Below are 20,423 nucleotides of genomic sequence, written 5' to 3'. Positions count from 1 at the left end.
TCACCCCTTATTGTTTAATCATAATAATACAATACCTCTTCCCTCAATAAAAATCAAGGAATGTAGAATGTCTGTCCATAATTGTGGAGACATGCTCACTCAAGTATATATTCTGTATTGTCAGATATTTTTTTAATCAGAATCACTGGCACTGTCAGTTTTATCAATTACATTGATGCAGAGAAGCCTTCATTTTTAATGAATATGAGTATTTTTGTTTTCAAACCAAATCTTACAGAAGTAGCCATTGGATTTTTGAGAGCGATGATAAAGTCAGACAGTACTAATGAAATCAGAAGTCTGAAAATATGTGGAATTTCGCAGATAGACAGCATCTTTTATGATTTGACATGTGGAAGGAGACAGGTCTAGAGGCAAACCCCAGCCCATAGTATCTAAAATCACAACTCAGACTGTTTCATCACAGCTGATTTCCAGGTTTGGTTTGTCCTGTGTCACACTTAGAATGTGTAGTCAAGTGGGTGATTTTTAAAATATGGACCAAAAAACCCCACTCTTTTTTGTTTGTCTAAATAATACATACACAATGAGGGTTGGGATTTACAAATGCTGCATCAAATGAAAATCATGTTAGCATATATCATTATTTTGAGTTATTTCTATTTTCCCAGTACACTTAAAAATTTAATTTAATTGGTTAAAATTAGTGATGTATGATCAGAGTAGTTCTTTGAAGGCCGGAAATTCTTAGCAGGCTTTTTAATATTTAAATATTATTTACATTTCACATAATGCAGTAGATGTGCAGAGTCCATAAAATATAGTTTTCATGCATTTTTTTTGTAGATGGTAATTTCAGATGTATAACAAATTTATAGTATTTCAGATATTGTCTGCAAGATGTTTAACACCAGATTGGCTCTAGCCTTAGTGTGGCTGTAAGAATAGGAAGGGGGAAAGTGTGAGAAGATGGGTGGGGGAAAAAGTGCAAGGAGTTTTTACTCAGTTTCAGTGTCCCAGGCAAGGGCTATGGACTATGACAAACCTAAAGAGAAAGTGAGAGACCTGAAAAGAGCAGAACTGGCTACAATTTTAAAAAACGACTAGTGATTTTGGATGCCTTAGTGTGGTGTTTAGATGTTGTTTGTAATTACTAGAACTGGGAGCACTGGCTGTTGAGAGTCTGAAAGAACAGGAAGGAGTGGGGAGGAGTTGAGGAGGCAGAGTGAGAGTTACAGAGGGTGCAGCAGCAGCTTGGTAAAGAGGTTTCCACTTTAAAAATAAAGTCCTGTTGAAGTTTGTTAGTACCTTGCCTGGTTGATACAACACTTAGTTTCCAGGTGCTCAATTTGAGATCCCCTAGTGGGACATGATTTTTAGAAAGGGCTGAGCATCCCCACTCTGAAAATCAGGCCCCTTTTAAGATGTTTCAAAATCACTAATCTTGGCCTCTGTCCTTATCCATTTATTACTAACTCTTTCTAGCTCTTAAGACTAAGTGCCTAGCTCATTTTGGCTCAGTAAACATAATAAATGATTCCGATTCTTTACTCAGAACAATCAAGTTTATTATACTAATCCTGTTTGTTTCACAACAAAGTACCACACATCCTTCAGCAGCAGGAATGAAAAATTAATTCTTTGTTAAGTATTTCACTTTTAAACATCTCACAACAAACCTCAGGAGATACACTCCATGGGACCTGTTCTGCCCTTAGAACTACATAGATGAACTTGGAGATTTGGAATACTGGTACATTATATGGCTGAGAGGCTGACAGTAGACTCTTTGCTTGATCAGCCATTACACTAGCACTCTCCAAAAAGCATTTATTTGCAGAGCTCCATGTCTTCTGTTTGTATACGAGGCATCATCCAAAAGAGGCGGATTTTTTCCCCCAAAGTGGGCAGATTTAAGAACATGCATAAATCCTTCCTGTACTGCCCTTGAAACCAGTGGATCTGGGGTCAAATTATTGAGCATCAGTTACTTCTGACCTTAACTGGAATAACTTGTATTTTCAAGCTTCCTCAGATGGGTAGCCTAGAGGGAGCTTTCTGGCTATATGTTTTATATGTCTAAATAAAAGATCCAAATGTAAAGTCTAGCAATACTTTTACATAGCGACTCAGTGTAGCATGGGCAATATATACAGTATGTGTTGGCAGATCCAGAAGGGTCAAAGAGCCTACTTGGCAAAAATTCTTCTGCCATTAAAAGGCCAATTCCTACAGTGCTTTCCAGATAAGTCATTGTATTTTTTTGCTTAAAGAGCATTTTTCTTCAAGAGATGAGAATCCAACTCTTTGCATGCAATATATTTTCAAAGACCACAAATTTGTCAAACGCAATATATTGCATGATTAAACATAGCATGAATTCAAAGTAGGTAGGAAAGGGTATAAAATCCCTTTGTGTGATAATTGGAGTTTTGAGCTGCAGACCTAGGCATGAAAAAAGAGTGATTGTAGATGTTTGTGATGGGGTTCAGGTACTGGATCCAGTAGGTTAATGACCTATTCCAGAGATTGGGGTTGAACTTCAGTATTGCAACTTTTGCCAGCAATATCAAGTTTAGAAGGAGGTCACTCCAACAGGAGGGAATGAAAGGGAGAAAGCAGGCTTCAGCGTGAACATTGCCTTAACAGAGGGATTTTGAATCTGAGATAGAGAGAAACTCAAGGGTAGACTGAGCTGCCCTGAACTAGGAGCCCTAGGAGTGGCCTAATCTGAGGAGAAAGCTTGGATTGGATTTTGTCACTTTATTGTTCATTTGTTCATAAAATCAATCCCCCAGAAAGGGGTGAGTTTTGATCTTGCACAGGGTTTATGGACTCTGTTCGTGCACAGGTGGGAAAATCACCTTCTCACAGCATCTATTTTTAATAACTTAAACAGAGAAGAAAAATATATATAATGAAGGAAAAACTTTAATTCTGGTCAAATTAAAGTATTTTAGGACAATTATGTCATTTTGGCTAGGAAGTGTTAAAATAATGTTGCTTTTTAAATAACTATATTCATTTTTTAAATTACTCAGGTTCCACTGGAATGTTATCAATACAAGTGCAATGATGTTACTCCTTGTTTTTTGGCTTTAATTGTGCAGAATCTGTTGCAAATTAGAGGTTCATTCTGCTGTGTTTTCTGGTTTTGTGTCTTCCCCTTCATTTGATTTTTTTTTTTTTACTTGTACAGTAGAAATTGGTGAAATGAATAATCTAGATGTGTGTAACTATTTAATTTTATGTTCTTTCATTTAGACAGTTTGCTGGGGATGTGGGTACTACTATATTAGATGTTTGCAAATTTTCTAGCTTGGAAGTCTATATGAGACCGCTCGCTATGTAAGAAATGCTTAATATTGAGATCATTTCTCCTTTTTCGATGTTTTGTAGAATGGTTTGAAATTTCTTTGGGAGGAATTCAGCCCCATTCAGATTGCTTGCAGAGGACCTCTGTAGTGGGATGATTTTCACTCTGAGCACAGTTTACTTGTGTGTGTAAATAACTATTATAAGGCTCCAATCCAGTAAATACGTGTGTTTCACTTAAAGTGACGCATATATATATATATATTTGCATGATTGGACATGAATAAACTAAGTGCCAGTTACTAAACATGTGAACAGATTGTCTTGAGTTGATGATTTTTTATGTATTATTTCTTCTGCAAACCAGAAGAAATACTGCACATGTAAACTGGTTGCTTCTCTCTCTCTCTCTCTCACTCACACACACAATATTGAAAGAAACAAAATATTGAAAGAAATAATTCACTTAAAATTTCCTTTTACCATCTTTTAGTAAAGGTCAGTTTTGTAAATGATAATGTATTCTCAAGCACTGGGTAAGAAAATGAATGTTTGATTTCTTCCATTTTGTTTAAAATCAGGTAAAGGCCTGTCAATTGCAACATAAGTTGTGATCTTCATGAAAACAACAAAGATATGTGAATGTAAACATGTGTAAGTTAAAATTAAGATATTAAGGCATCTGTCTTATATTTTTATGATATATCCAAGTAGGACAATTACAATGAACAAAATTAAACTAGTTGTAAATAGTCACTGTATTCACTAAAATATATGTGCGGACATGCTTTTTGCAGTAAGTTCATGCATATATTCTTGGAAATTTCTTAATGTGTTGTCTTGCCGCACATACATGCATTACACATTATTGTCCATGTCAGTCTTTTCATCACTTTCACTATCCTCTGGCAATTCCTTGTCTGATTATGCTTCACTGGATACTATGAAATTGTTTCTACAATGTCAGGTCATATTTGTAGGTCTCAGTGCAGAAAAGTGCAATCCTGTACAGTATCTCTGCAACAGTTCTTGCTAGAATGGGTGGTACATGGTGAAGGCAAAACTTTCATGGTGGTAGTATTCTCGTTATCTTGATTGTCTGACACCCACATTCATCTCAAAGTCAAATCATGTCAAACTATGAGGGCATATTTGGTACTTTTGCATGCTGAACCAGCGTGTCCTTGGTTGATATAGAAAGATTAAGTTAATCAAAGGGTCTTACAGGGTCATATGCAGCTGATACATTGGTCAAGAGAGACATTTTATCTCAGTGCACGGACGTGTCTCTTGATTTGTCTGCATTGTGGTTTATATTGATTACAGGGCCGGCTTCAGGCACCAGTGAAGGAAGCAGGTGCTTGGGGCGGCCAATGAAAAGGGGTGGCATGTCCAGGTCTTTGGCGGCAATTCAGCAGCGGGTCCGTCAGCGAAGCGACGTAGTAGAGCTGCTGCCGAAGTGCCGCTGATCGTGGCTTTGTTATTATTATTATTAATTTTCCGCTTCACCGCTTGGGGTGGCAAAAAAGCTGGAGCCGGCCCTGATTGTTTATCCCATCAGAGTTTCTGAGGTATTCAGATACTTCAGAGGTTGCCAAGATATTGCTGAAAGCTTTGATCTTGTGTTTTTAATAGCTCAGAGGCTATTCAATATCTTCACAAGTACCTGGAGGAAAATTTCTGAGTCTTCCTACTTTCTGATTAATAGGGTTTGCTAGGGCTGATGTCAGTCCTGATCTAGATTTCCGCAGCTTCTTTTGATGCTGAAATATATTTCTCTGTAGAAAATATATATCAAGTACTGTACATCAGTATTCAAAGAGCTGATAATCAGTGACTGATAGATAGGAGGGGAATTTGTACCTGTGTTTGTTTCTTCCTGTCTGGTGAAGAGAGTTGGCATCTTTCAGTGTTTTTTTAATTGAGTTTATAAGCACGTGTGGTAAGAACCAGAAATCCATCTGCAGTGAAAAGAACTTGGAATATATAGGGTTAACAAGTCACAATAGGGCATTGTTTTCCAGAGCCCAGAGAGAGACTGGTGATAAACCAATAACCTGTACTCCCTGAACAGGGTTAACAAGATGACAATCTAAACTAAACTTGCCATGATTCCAGATCCAGATTTTCAAAGGATCTTAACCCAGCCTCTAATTTAGTGACTGCTATTTTGAGCCTGCTGTCTGTCTGAGCAAACTAAGCTGAGGATGGAGTACTTACAAACTTGTCAGAGCTTACAGGAGGTGGGAAAGACTTCTGACCTGTTCTGACAAGCGATTCCAACTGCCTGGTGAAGTCTGATGCCGGATCTTACCAAACATGGATGGTGCTTATCTGCCTTGGCAGCCTTTTGGTGAGGATTTTTGAGCTATGCTAGCACACTCTAATCCTGTTTTATCACCCTTACTCAGAACTGTTTATCCAATTAATCCCCCTGAGTATTGTGGGCCCCCGTTAACTCTTTGTCACAGCTGAACACACAAGCTGCATCTTCCCCTTTTTCCCAAGGTCTCTCTGACTGGCTGCCTTGGAACTTTTGTCCTTTATTACTCAGTGCAACAGCTTCTCAAACATTCTCCTCTTTGAAACCCATCAGTTCCATTTAACCATTGGGGGCATGGGACATAATATTATCCATGCTTATTTCCCTTTTACTTCCTACTCTCTGAACACTTTCTCTTGCACTCCTTCTGGATGCTTCTTGTGGTATGTGCCTCACCACCGGCTCCAAGCCAAAAGAGGAAGGACCTGTGACTCTCTCCACAGAATTTTCCTCTATTATGGTCAGTAATCCATCCAGGCTCTCATCTAAGGTTGTTATGGTTAGCCTATAGTATTCTCACCTAAACTTGAGTTGCACATTTTTATGTGTACCATTAACTGATTTAATTTGGGGTATATCTTGTATAGTTGGGAGCTTTGGCTCCATAAGAAATTTAATATCCATTTCATATATGATAACTGAGAATTTACTTTTCAGCTAAAATGTGAATATAGGTGCATAATATAGACAATAAAAGAAGCAAATTAGTTTTCTGTCAGGAATCTGAACCCTTCTGTCATCTGTCTTTGTAAATACAGAGGATGACAATAAAGAACTGTGAACAGAATTAACAAGTTTTCTTCATCTCAATTTTCATTGCTCTTTGGAAAGAAAACTCTTTGTCCTCAGTTACACTTGTAAAACCCAGTTTGGTTCTATAGGTTTAACTGAGAGAAGAACTTGTCCCACTACGTTCTGTGAGACCAGCAACAGAACACTTATTTGTATATAGAGGGAGTTCTCCTGGAAAGGACAGAAAGTATTCAAAGGTCATGGTGGGTTAAGACTCTGGAAGCTATTATTAAGAAACGTAAATTTGACATTGTTAATCACAGCACTAAGGAATTTTCTTTCCTACAATCTACTTACTGTTTGTTTATAGATAGGGTGTGCTAAATATGCCACCTGCCATCAGATAGAGCTTACTAATTATGAAAAGCTCTGAAAAGTTTGCAACAGGCTTTAATATGTGATGTGCAAGATGTATTAGTACTGCTGAGTAAATGAAGGGATAATATCAATAAAATGCATAATTCAGACAAAAGCTATTTATTGCAGAGTCAGAAACTCTGTACTTTTTGGAGTGGGATGTAACATTGCAGCTGACAGAGAGGGGGAGAGAGAATGAATGCTGTTGTCCTAGCTGAAGTGGCAGACGTTGCTGGGATAATATTCTGCCTCAGTGAGATAACGCTGTTTATAAGATTAGAGAATTTGGCAACACTTTATATTTAGAGCACTAAATACTTAGTTTAGACTTGATTGATGGTTATTTTAGGTTTACTAAGTAAAATACTTTTACAGGTGCCCCTAATCGTTCATGGGGATGTTGACACATTTCTTGCAAAGCTAAATTTAAAAAAAATTGCAGAAAAATATTCTGATATTACCAGCTCAAATATTAACAGACTATTTTTAGATGTATGCTGTGGTCTGCTTTGGTTCATGTCTTGCTCTGCATATACGAATATATAACTTTTATCTCTGAGATATAGTCTCTCATTACTAGGAGTTATGTGAATGTATTGTGGGAGAAAATAGCTCATAGACCTGATTTTCCTTTCATTTACTTCAGTGGAGCCCCAATAACTTTAGCAAAGTTACTCCAGAATTGAACCAGTGTAAGTGAAAGGAAAATTTGGACCCCATATCTTGTTCTGCTTTTGTTGGTTGATCTACTGTCCACCCTTACTGCATCTCATGTCAGAGTTAGATGTGCTTAGAGGTCAACGTGAAGAGATTGCAGCAGACACAGCTTTCCTAAAAAGTCATTTGCATATCTGTAAAGCAACCTGGTTTATTTATGAAATGTGGTAGTAGTTTGTAGCCAATCAGAGTAATTAGCATTTAATTTAATAACAATACCCCTATAAATATAACCTGTGTTTGTTATGCTTAGTGTTCTGACAACCAGGGGCGGCTCCAGGCCCCAGCACACCAAGCGCGTGCTTGGGGCGGCTGCCGCGGGGGGCGCTCTGCCGGTCGCCGGGAGGGCGGCAGGCGGCTCCGGTGGACCTCGCGCAGGCGGGAGGTCCACCGGAGCCGCGGGACCGGCGACCGGCAGAGCGCCCCCCGCTGAGTGCCGCCGTGCTTGGGGCAGCGAAATTGCTAGAGCCGCCCCTGCTGACAACATATACTTCACTGTAGTGAGTCTGTTAGACACTATGAGTTTTTGATTGGGCCCATAGCTTCTGTGTTTACTAGCATCTGAGAATTCAGAAAGGAACTGGAAGATAAAGGATCTGAAACTAGATAAAAAAACTCAGCATTAATCTCTTGCAAAACAGCTAAAGAATAGTTTTATTATTTGATACAGGTAGGGCTTGGTGAATCTACCCACTCAGGACAAGCAGGAATAATTTCTGGGCAAGTTCTATCAACTTCACAGAAAATAAGATTTTATTAAAAATATGTATTTCTAACCATCCTGATTGTGAAGATAACCTTCCAATCCACAACTGAGTGTGAACTGATGCAGTGAGCCGTGATATGTTAATGAGTGTGCCATAAATAGTTTTGTAGGTGTATGTCATAGAGTTTATGGCCAGAAGGAACCACTTGATTTTCTAGTCTGACCTCCTATATATCACAGGCCACCAACACCCACCCAGTACCCGCACACTAAACCCAGCAGCTGAAATAAGACCAAAGTAAATGAGTAAATGAGACCAAGAGGAGACAAGACTGTTACGTGCATAGGCAGAGAATAGGAGGGACTGAGTACTCCAGTGCTCGAGGCCTCTGCAATGGCAGGGAAAATTTTAAGTGAGATATATCCAGATGATCCTGACAAATCACCTGCACTCACATGCTGGAGAGGAAGGCAAATAAAAACCCAAGGTCACTGCCAGTCTGACCTGGGGGGGAATTCCTTCTGAACCCCACATGTGGTGATCAGTTAGACCTTAAGCATGGGAACAAGAACCAGCCAGCCATGCACCGGAGAAAGAGAGTGCACGCTGTCACCTCAGAGTCCTGTTCCTCCATGTCCCCTGTCCGAACTCCAGCTGTGGCCATCCTTGATGCATCAGAGGAAAGAGATAAAAAAACTTCCCAGAATGCATTGGGAGAAAAAAATCTCTTCCCGACACCTGCCAGTAGCCATCGGAAAATACGGACATATGGTAACCCTGTTGGTACAAAAAATACATACTGTGGCACATCCCTTAAATCAGAACTTTTTATAGGGAACCGGTTATTAAGATTTTGGCAGCTCGTCGCTGGGGGCAAGTATTTATAAGTTACAAGAATGTATGGATTTATTCAGCTGTTTATCAATAATTAGTGGAGGAGTTCTGCTCTGCTTTCCTTTGAGCTGGGATTCTAGCGCTACCACTTAGTATTCAAAAGAATTTTCCACAAAGAGTATTTTTCCCATTTTGTCATCTCTAACCTTTACTTTTGAGCCTTACCCCCTATTTCAGGCACTGAAAAGTTAAGAACAGTTTCTTATATCTGGAAAATATTTCCCTTTTTTTGTCACTCTTTTCTGACAGTCTGAGTGCTGATGAGATTCACTATTTCAAGAGCTCTAATGCTTTCATTGGCTGGGTAAATGGTGACAGAGGTATAGCTAGTGCATACCCACTTGTTAATTATCTATCTTCTTGTTACAGATTATAGATGAATAAAAGGGTTCCATTTTTGGTTTTGAAACAATCAATATTTGATTGTCATAAAAGATAAAAATCTGATTAGTCTTTCGCTGAAGTTGTAAACTGATAAAATCAATAAGGATAGTAGAGCTGATCAAAAATGCAGAGAAATTTTTGTAGACATTTCAAATTTTTGAAAATTTCCAATCACTCTGTAAATGAAAAAGACAGAAAATGTTTCTTGAAAATTTTTTACAAAAAAATTTCTTAGAAAAGTAAAAAATTTTGACCAGTTCTAGTAAGTAGTATTGACAGAATATAATGAACCTGATCCTGTAGTTGACAGCATTTGAACTGACTGTTGTGTCCTGTTGGAGCCCCATTGAAGTCAGTGGCTCTCCTCACAGGTACAGGAGTCCTTCTGCATGCTGTTAGTTGCAGATTGGGGCCTACAGAAGTATTTTTTTCCTATTAAACTGGATCCCATAGGAACGATATTTAGGAATAATACTATATCCCAGATATTTTCAGTGCTTATAGTTAGTGTGCTAACTAATCCTTTGTTTTTCTGTTAACCATCAGGAAAGGAATGGTACTTGCTGCGTTTAGAACTTACTGTGACAGATGTGAATGACAATGCACCTGAATGGGTCATGGATCCTTTCCCATTCTTGGCCGTGGTATCTCCTAAAGCTGCAGCAGGTACCAAAGTGTATAAGCTTCTTGCTGTGGATGACGATGAAGGGGTCCACGGAGCTGTAGAATATTTTCTCTTGGAAGGTAAATTAAAAGTATATGTACATATGCGCATGCGCATACACAGAATCACTACCCTCTACCCCCAGGTCCTTCTGACAGAACTCATCCTGTGGATCTCTTGTAGCACAAAGGCAGCTTGAAGTGCAGACTCACTGATAAACTCTCATCTACTGGAGGGGTTCTCAGGAAGCTCCAGCAATAGTTTAAAACTGGCCACCTTTAGCAGAGGGCTGTGGCAGCACTGCCCATCCCCAGTGATGAATTGGTTTCTCTGGGGTAGCCGTGCATGTTTTTCCATATGGGAATTTCTAGTGGGAATTATTCTCCCAATTTTACTCCAGTAAAAATTTTCCTGACAACAGTCTCTGGGTTTATATTTCTACTTAGGTGGAGAAGACAGATTTGAGGTCGAGAAGGACAGTGGTTGGATTAAAACAACAGGTTTGCCACTTGTGAAGGACAGGGAATACCTAATAACTGTGTTAGCAGCAGATAAACTTGGTAATAAAGGGTCTCCTGCTTCTGTTTCTGTGATTGCGGGGCTTCGACCACCACAATTTACCAACATATCATATATTGTTTATGTTCCTGAAAACACGCTCCAGGGAAAATCGTAAGTACCAGTTAAAAATCGTATTAGTACCAGTTAATAGCCGGGGTTATAGCACAGACTACTAGTTTAACCTTGATATCATCACCCAGAAGCCTTCAGATTATTTGCAGATTGCAAAAAGATACGATGATTGGCTATTCTATATCCCAGAGAAAGAAGTATCTAAGATAGATACAGTTTGATTTATTTGTAGTCATCATTATATGTGGAAAAGTACTGGTGAAGAATGAGATGTTCATATTTGTAAAGGATGTTAGCACAGTAATAATAAATAGGAGAAACTGATTTTGCCTATTTTTAAAAATGACCTCAAAGACAAATTAGAGGCATTAAACAAGAAGGGAAAATATCCTTTATGTATTCTTCCAGTTCAGGGTCTGTGTTGATGTTTGGAAAAGTGACAAGTTCCTCACATGAAAACCAGAAAAAGCAAAAGGCTGTGAATGCTGGGCAAAAATGAAGACACCGCAAAGCTTGGTCATTTGATTTTCCATTCTGTTGGTTTATCATGCCAGTGTACATATCACCAAAAATTCTGACATCATAATTTGCGCAGGATAAAACAAAACCTTTTACTGGACTAGCAAACTCAGTTTTATGTACTGGGACAAATTCTGCATTCAGTTGCACCTATTCAACCTCACTGACTTGCTCTAATTTGTAGTGCAAAAGTTTCCTCCTACAGTTAAACCATGATGCCCTTTGATCTGAAAGCTCATGGTCTGTATTGTAATATATTTGTTAATCTTGTCTTGTTGTCTGCCGTATTTTATCAACTTTTTTCAGTACCTATATAGCTACAGACTTCCTGGATATAGTAATTTAAGATGTATGAGATCAGATGATAATGTGCTTTTGCTTTAAAAGTGTAATGGATATATATCCTCTTTTGGTCCCTATGTTTTAAGAATTGTGGAATCCTACCAGGTATTTAATCTCTGCCATCTTGGAGTCAGACAAGGCTAAATCTAAAAAAAAAAATAAGATTTTTTGTAACTACTTTTTAATCAGCATTTAAAAACAATTTTCACACCTACGAGTGGTTGATAGCCAGCCAGTTTGTCAAGTTCCCCAGCAATATCCCAAAGGAATGAAATATGAATCTTGAGCGTAATCAGATTATAATATGACACTAGAGGCCATGACCATAAATAATGCCACCCAGTGAAAGCAAATTATTATTCTGCATTAACAGGGAGTGCTAACAGAGATTGTTGTAGAACCCTACAGTACTAATATTAAAGTGGATCTGTTAATCAGTGGTCGGTCTAGCACAATGGAGTTCTGGTCCATGATTAGGGCTGGTAGGTGCTATGGTAATACAAATAATACATAAAACAAACAAGATATGACCTATCACAACCTTTGGCAATACACCGCTACCTCGATATAACACGACCTGATATTTGGATATAACACGGTAAAGCAGTGCTCTGGGGGGATGGGGCTGCGCATTCCGGTGGATCAAAGCAAGTTCAATATAACGCGGTTTCACCTTTAACACGGTAAGATTTTTTGGCTCCCGAGGACAGCGTTATATCGAGGTAGAGGCGTACCTCAAAATTTCAACCACAATATCAGATCTTCTGCAAGAAGTCATTGCTAGCAGTATGGCAGCAGGAAGAAAGTACTCGTATAAACTGAAATGTACCAATCTCTGCAAATCCTGCGGGATGATTTCTTTGCTATGAATGGTACAAAAATCCAGAATAGAAAAAATTGTATAAATATTGCTCACAGAGAATGATTATGAAACTCATAAGGACCCACTTCTGAATGCCTGTATTTTAAAGGAATAGAAAACACTGTGTCTATGTTGCATAGGCAAAATTATCAAATACACAAATAACTGGGCATGTAATTGCATTTGCACACCAACATTTGGTGTATATAAAGCATTAAAGCTATTGCATGCTGAAATGGGAGCACTGAAAACAAGTGGGTGTGCCTGGGCATTATCAAATAGCATTTGTCCCAGTCTAAGAAAGCAATTGCACTTTCTATAGGATTAGAACCAAACCACACCCACCACTTTAGTAAAGTATTTGCAATGTAATCATTTTTAATTTATTTAAAAAATTTAAATTTAAATTTAAAATTTAAAAAGAGGGGAGGGATAGCTCAGTGGTTTGAGCATTGGCCTACTAAATCCAGGGTTGTGAGTTCAATCCTTGAGAAGGCCACTTGAAAGGTATAATGTTTTTATTCTCCAGTTCATGTAAATCAAGGGCCTGATCCTGCTCTTCCTTGGAGCTTGGGGGATCTTCTTTCACAAGGCTCTTAGCACGTTGCAGGATCAGGCAACAAATGGCCAAGGGATGTATTTTCTCTTTGAAATACTCAAAATGTTTCCTTTGTGCTTTTTCTTCTTTTAAATGTGTATTAAATATCTACAAAGTTAAAGATGGTCACAAACCTCAACACAATCATCACTGACAGCATGCACCAGCAAAAGAGATCAAAGTGAGAATACAATTTTTTGAAAATGTTGTAAGACAACATTACTTAGTTTTGCAGATTAAGAGGTTTTCAAAATACTAATAAAGTTCAGATCCACAGTTCTGGGTGCTTATTTGAAAGGAATTGAACTTTGAAGTTTCTCCCATATAATTATATTGACCCCTATCTAAAAAAATGATATGGGCCACTAGTAGCTCACTATGAGTGAGTGAAGTAGTGTTACTTTGACTCTGTCCCTTTCCCAGTGAAGTCAGTACATGACCCCTTTGATTTTATTGGAAATAGGATTGTGCCATACTAGATTTGAAGAATCTCACTTTTATCTTTTAAGGCCATTCATATGGCCTTCTATCTTAAATATACTGTATTACTGACCTGCTTTTTCCTTTTGTAGCTGCTAGCTCTTCAAACATTAAGATCCTCTGATCAGGACAGGAAATTAATTGTTTCATTGTTAGGCTAAATCCTTTGGCTCTTGATTTAACTTTATTTCCCTAACTGAAAATCATTGCAACATGTTGTCGTGGCAGACTAAGCAAATTCAGTTAAAACTACAATAAAATCCTCCCTTTATAGCCTGGCTGGATTTTTAATCCTTAATATATCCTATTCCCAAGGTCCTAGCTTTTACCTATTTTGCCTCAAGATAGCAGGTCTGAAGAGCATTTTATAAAAATAGCATCCAGTCCTGTAGTCTTTAGATACAATCCTCATTTACTTAAGTGAGTTTTTCTTGCATCAGGCATGCAGGGCTGGGTTTGCAGTTTATTGCATTTTTGCCATATTCTGGTATTTCAGTATTCTAATATTCAACATCACAATATTAGGAAAACAAATATAAGAGGTTAATTTTTATGGATAAGAACTTCAGAGAGGGAAAATAATAATTTTGTGTTGATGTCTTTTCTCTATGCTTTTTGCTTTTCATTTTTATCCAGATTTCTTACAGTCTCTGCTTTGTCATATCAAAACAAATCCCTGAGCTACAATTTGCTAACTAATCCTAGTGGCCTGTTCAGCATCCAGCAGGTGACAGGAGAGATCAGCTTGACTCGGAGTGTGGATTATGAGAGTGACCAACACCAATACTTGCTTCTGGTCAGAGCAACAGAAGGCCAAGAGCAGTTTAGCAGTGTAGCTGAGGTAACACCACATCATTCTGTTTTGATCAGGACAGCCCTGATTTCCCGCCATCTTATCTGGGTCCTTCCATATTCTTCATAGCTTTAATTCCCATCCCCTCCTTTCTACCTCACATTCTGTCCCACTGTACTCCTAGTCTTTGTGTTGTGTCCTTGTCTCTGGTTGAGGTAAGAGCCCATTAATGCTACTCCTGAAATGACCCATTCATGTAAGATGCTTCCTTCCTCTTCAGGAACTGAATTTACTGCCTCTCCACAATTCCCAGCCCTTGCCTGCTCAGAGGGAAAGAAATATCACTAGTCCAGACCTGATGCCAGTATCCTTATTCTAAACTAGCGTACAGAGCATGGTGTATATTCTACAGTATTTTCATTTAAAAAGCAGAGAATATGAACACAGAATAATTTTTAGCATAAAGAATGGGGAACAATCATGAAAGAAATGAAGCAATGGTAATTTGTAATGCATATATTGTATCTAAAAGACATCAAGTCACAGTAATCTTAGCTTTTCTAAAGGTGAAAAAATCATTGAAATACAGATATAGCAGATGTGTACATATATTATTTATTTATTAGAGACCAGGAATTGTGCTAAGCACTGTACAGTCATGTAACAGAGAGACATTCCCTGCCCCAAAGAGCTTACAATTTAAGTATAAAATACGAGACAGCAGGGGCACACAATACAAAGACAGGGGAACACAAGGAAACAATGAGATGACATTGGCCAGCATGGTAAGCAGAGGTCTGAGCACACAGTCTGCTGATAACCTTTGTTGATTGTTTTATGGGCATCTCAGCAGAGAAGAGTTTTTTAAGATAGTATTTGAAGGAGGACAATGAGGTGGGTTTGTGAATACTTAGGGTGTGATTCTAATTTTACTTACAATCTCTTTACACTGGTATAGCTTCATTGACTTCTGTGGAATTACTCCTGATTTGCATTGGGCTAAGTGAGAGGAGACTTAAACCCATAATATTTGTCTTAGGGGAATGAAATTCACGTTTTAATGAAAACCATTAGGAGTCAGAATTTGACCTCCATTCCATATTTTTACTTCCTGATTTACACCAGTGTCATTCAATTCAAAATCTGGTCTCAGCAAATTTATACTGTTAAAAGCTTGGCAGAAGAATTAGTTGCTTTAGTATTTATAGTGGTAGAAATAATAAAAATGTATTGCAAGATGCAGTAGTGAAAAAGAATGCTAAGAAAATGGAGAATACATTTGCCCTGCAATTAAATGAGAAAATAAGAGTCAATGTCCATGAGGAAAAAATGGAAAAACCTTGCACAGGGCCGGTGCAAGGATATTTTGCACCCTAGGCGAAACTTCCACCTTGCGCCCTTCCCCTCTCCCCGACAACCTCCAAAAACTAGTAAACTTAGCATTATAAACAGCCTGTCAGAACAGGTAAGGGCTTTGTAATGTTTCTTTCTTACCTTTAGTTGATTGCCATTGCCTCTGATACTGTCCCATTTAAAGTCTTACTATTGTGCAAAGTTAAACAATTGAGCCTTGCATTGCATCACCAGCCAGGTTAGGCAGGGTGACAAATCCCCCTTGCCCCAAAGGGCCATTATACCCTGGTGACTAATTTCTACTCCAAGTTTATAAAGCAGAATTTTAAGGTAAATACATTATTCCTTCAATATTACCCATGCACACATCTCACAAAGATTCTCACTCTTGACAAGTTACCAGCCTTGTGTAGATACCAACAAAGAGGAACATGGAAGGGAAGTGCCCTGTAAGACACCTGTGGGGTGCAGTGAGTTTGTCAGGCCTGCGGCAACAGCTGTTCGTGAAGATCAGGGGGCCCTTTGCCAAGGGGTGCTGGTGTCACAGTGAGCTTGCGGTGGCTGGCAGTATGGGGCAGGGCACTGAGGCTGGTGGGGCAGGTGACACTCGGCTGGGGGACAGGCGGTGCCAGGATGGGGCAGGAGCAGATACCTGTCAGTCTCCAGTGCTCGGGCCATGCCAGGACCAGCAGCCTCTTCACCTCGGAGTCTCCCACACTTGCCCGGGGACCACTCCTCCTCTCAGGCTCCCCAGCCACTGCTGCCGTGGCCGCCCAGAAGGACGCAGGCACGGGGCACCACCACGGAGGAGATGCAAAGGACCGGGCTCAGCTGGGGCCCTGCCGGCTGAGAGCAGCAGGAACCGGGCGCTGTTCGGGGGGAGCTGGGTGGTCCGAGCCCAGGGCGGCGGCAGCTTCCCTGGCAGCAGGGGCAGGCAGGAAGCGTAGCCTACCATGGGGCAGGAGAGGCTGCGCTGCTGCTGCTGTTGTTTCCCGGTCCTGCCGCATGGTGCAAAGGATGGTTGTAGGTGGGAAACAACAGCAGCGTGGCCTCTCCTGCCCCATGGCGAGCTACGCTTCCCGCCTGCCCCTGCTGCTGGGGAGGCTGCTGCCACCCTGGGCTTGGGCCGCCCAGCTCCCTCTGAGCGGCGCCCGGTTCCTGCTGCTCTTGGCCGGCAGCTGCGGGGCCCCAGCTGAGTCTGGCCCCTTGCATCTCCTCCGCAGCGGCGCCCTCCACCCACGTCCTCCCAAGCGGCCTTGGCGGCAGTGGCCGGGGAGCTGAGAGGAGGAGTGGCCCTTGGGCAAGCCGGGGAGACTCCGAGGTGAAGAGGCTGCTGGCATGGCCCGAGTGCTGGAGACTGACAGGTATCTGCCTCTTAGCAATAATGTAAAAAAAAATTTGGGGCACCGCTTTTTGGTGCCCCCAAATCTTGGCGCCCCAGGCGGCTGCCTAGTTCACCTAGTGGTTACACCAGCCCTGACCTTGCAGTAGAAGAATTTTTGGATATGACAGTTGCCACTACTTAAGAATTTCTGTGTAACATAAAAACAGTTCTCAGCAGGGAATGAACAATCTAACAAAAATGGCTCTTCCTACGGGCTATAGCTTCTGAAATCCTCTAAGAAGATTATTTTTGGAAAATCCTTGCATCAAATATATCTATACCAGTGAAGACATTGCTCAGATCCACTTTGATACTACTTAATGCTCTCATCTCTTCCATTCAGGTTTTGGTTGTAATCACCGATGAGAATGATTGTGCCCCAGAATTCCAGCAGTCAATCTACAGCAAAGATAATGTTCCTGAAACAGTTCCCATGACAACTGTACTTCTGCAAGGTTAGCACTTCAAAGTCTATTCACTACAGTCAGTAGGAGAATTGTTTTCTGCTGCTAATTAGAATTTTCCCCTGTGAAACACCAGGTACCAATTCTAGGGTGAGATGCACAACAGCTTTGAGGAGGTACTTGGCACCTTGCAGAATTGGTTCATGAGCATAAACTCCTGTGCCCTGTGCACAGCTGAAAGAAGCTGGGAGAGGGAGGAGAAAGGAAGGAAACAAATCTTTTCTGTAGGAGTATGAAGTGGCAGTACAGATGCTGTGTCTGCTATTACATCCTTAGAGTTGCAGTAGCCCAGCAGCTGCTGTGTCCCTCTTTCAGAAGGATGGAGATGGTCAGTAGTTGTGAGTCCATCAGTGCATCTCTTCTGTGCACCTTTGAAACCACCCTGGTGCACACAGCCTCTGTGGGCTGTCCACATGCTGTGTCCTCCCCAACCCATTCCACTGAACTACACCAGTTCTGCTGCATTCAGGGCCTTTTGTCTGTATGCATGTGTGTTTAGGTGAGTGAGGGGAGCAAAGTTTCGCCCCTACTGAATTTATAATCAAATAACTCAGTTTTAAATTATGCAATTCTGTGTAGTGCATGAAATGGTGAAAAAAAATCAGTTTTTATATAAATAAAGGCAGAGTCTGAAAGAAAAGCAGATTTACGTCAAAATAAATACTTGCATGCATATTTAAGGCTATTCCTTCAGTTAATTTTTCCTATGATTTGAAAAAGTATACACAGGTTAAAATAGCAAATTATTAGAACATTAAAAACTGATCTCTTGAATGGGAAATGAAACTTTATAATCTAGTAATGTGTTATTTTAGATTGTGCATTTAAGAACATATTTAATTTTATATATGAGTAGTCTAATTGAACTCTTTGTGACCACTCTTGTATATGAAGTTAATCATGTGTTTGCAGGAGGCAAGCCTGTTGGGGACAAAGTAAATTTGGGTTAGTGGTACAAATCAGGTGGGCATGAGAATATACCGGTAAGTATCTACGTAGGAAGAAGATTTTTGATAGTAGAGGGCTCTTTAGCAGACAAAGGAATAACAATGGGTGGAAGTAGCCAGGCAACTGAATGCCTTACCTTGAAGGATTACTTGTTGATATAAATATTGAGAGTTGAAGTAAAAAATGTGCTTTTTTACAGTTTGTTTTCAAACCATAGTTAAACAGTATAAAATATGCTATATCCTGTACTACTTAAGTTATTTCAAGCACCACATGTTAAAATAAATGTTATTACTGTTATTTTTATGCCATTCATTAATTTGTCTATTAAAGTTTATATAATTTTAATCCTTAGACCTTAATCTAGGAATTGTATTTTTCTTCTGTTTTAATAGTGACAGCCAGCGACTGTGATTCAGAAGAAAATGCTGAAATAATATATTACACTTTGAGTCCAGATTTTAGCATTTCTTCAGATGGTACTATCTTCCCAGCAACACAGTTGGACTATGAGCGGCCCAACCATCTTTATGAATTTATAATTATGGCTGTAGATAAAGGAGAAGAGCCAAAGACTGGGACAGCCACTGTTAGAATCCGTGTTTCAAACATGAATGACGAAGCACCCAAGTTTTCTCAGACAATGTAAATATATAAGATGTTTTTAAAACTCTGAAAATATTGCTCTTAATTTGTGGATGTCAAGATGTAAAGAGATATCACAGGAACTAAGACGTGCTCAGAGGGCCAGATCTTCACCTTGTTTAAATTGGCATAGCTTCATTGAAATGAGTGGACATATGCTGATTTACGCTACACAAGGATTTGGCCCAGAAATTTCATACTCCCAGTAAAATAAGTCCTTAAGTTTGGTTCCTAACCACAAAATTTAGAGATGATTTCAAAAGATTGTGGGAAACATTCTTCATTGATGAATCTGAATAGTCTGAGTTAGTCTTGAACCCTCTTCTGGTTCTTCCAGCATATATGTCCTACCAGCTCAGACTTCCATAGGTTGATTTAGATTTAGACTTGCTCACTTAAACACACTTAGCCTATACTCACCCTTACATATCACCTCTGAATTTGATCCAGTAAATGTAAGCTGGTGTAATTCACACATCAAGTGTCCAGAAGAGACAAGTGAAGCAAGACAAGGAATGAAGAGTAGCATTTAAAAGCATGTATGCTCAAGTAAGCTGCCCCTTCCTTATATCTTCTTCCAGCTCCTCACCATATAAATCATACCAACATAGAATCTTTTATATTCACTCACACATTGGCAAATCAGAAGAAGTAAGACTAATGGGGTCTGAGTCCAACTTATACATCCTTAAACATTCCTACAGAATTTGACCCTGTGAGTCATCATTCCTTGTAGGATAGCTACTTCAAATGGTAGCAACCAAAAGTAGATTTTTAAAATAGAGATGGACCTGAAATGGAGCCTCATAGCCAAGATCTCCCTCCCTGAGTTTTTAATATTTGAATTCCCACATCCAAATGCTCTTCTGGGGTCCTGGGTTTGGGTCGAATCCAAAACTAGAAGAAGTCTTTTTCTGGATGTATCCCAATATATCAGAAATCTCTTGAGATAAACTGCTGACAACATTTCCATTAATATAAATGGGAACAAGAATGAGTCATTAATCTGTAGTGTAAAAAGTTCAAGCTTGTAAATTTTACAAAAAAAAATAATTATTTCTTAAAAATTCTTATTGGGAAGTTTTGCAGGACTTCATCATCAGTCTTAAGGTAAACAAATATTATGTTCATATAGGCTCCAACCACTGCTATCTCTGAAATAATTCTTTACTCTACACATGCTAAATAACTTACATTTGTAACATACATTATGTTAGTGGGAGAAAACATATCCACTAGAAGTGAGAACTCACATTATTACAAGGAAGGTGTTGGAGACTATTCCTAT

General features: G+C 39.5%; 1 protein-coding gene and 1 long non-coding RNA gene across 2 annotated transcripts in view; one reads left to right on the top strand and one right to left on the bottom strand.

Moving 5' to 3' along the window:
* LOC123349371 (neural-cadherin-like) overlaps positions 1 to 20,423 on the top strand; it is a 109,796-nt gene that overhangs the window by 19,169 nt on the left and 70,204 nt on the right. The window contains exons 2-6 of the mRNA XM_044987382.1: positions 9,997 to 10,194; positions 10,561 to 10,786; positions 14,185 to 14,389; positions 17,422 to 17,533; positions 18,886 to 19,135. Coding sequence (XP_044843317.1) covers positions 9,997 to 10,194; positions 10,561 to 10,786; positions 14,185 to 14,389; positions 17,422 to 17,533; positions 18,886 to 19,135 — 991 coding nt within the window. The remainder of the gene's footprint in view (positions 1 to 9,996; positions 10,195 to 10,560; positions 10,787 to 14,184; positions 14,390 to 17,421; positions 17,534 to 18,885; positions 19,136 to 20,423) is intronic.
* Positions 3,812 to 5,766, bottom strand: LOC123349377. Its single transcript, XR_006573513.1, has 3 exons — positions 5,140 to 5,766; positions 4,943 to 5,054; positions 3,812 to 4,459 (listed from the first exon to the last, which is right to left on the bottom strand). It is a non-coding gene; the product is annotated as an uncharacterized LOC123349377 (long non-coding RNA).

Source organism: Mauremys mutica, chromosome 14, assembly GCF_020497125.1.
Source record: "Mauremys mutica isolate MM-2020 ecotype Southern chromosome 14, ASM2049712v1, whole genome shotgun sequence".
Classification (NCBI taxonomy): Eukaryota; Metazoa; Chordata; order Testudines; family Geoemydidae; genus Mauremys; species Mauremys mutica.
This window is presented reverse-complemented; position numbering and strand designations above follow the sequence as displayed.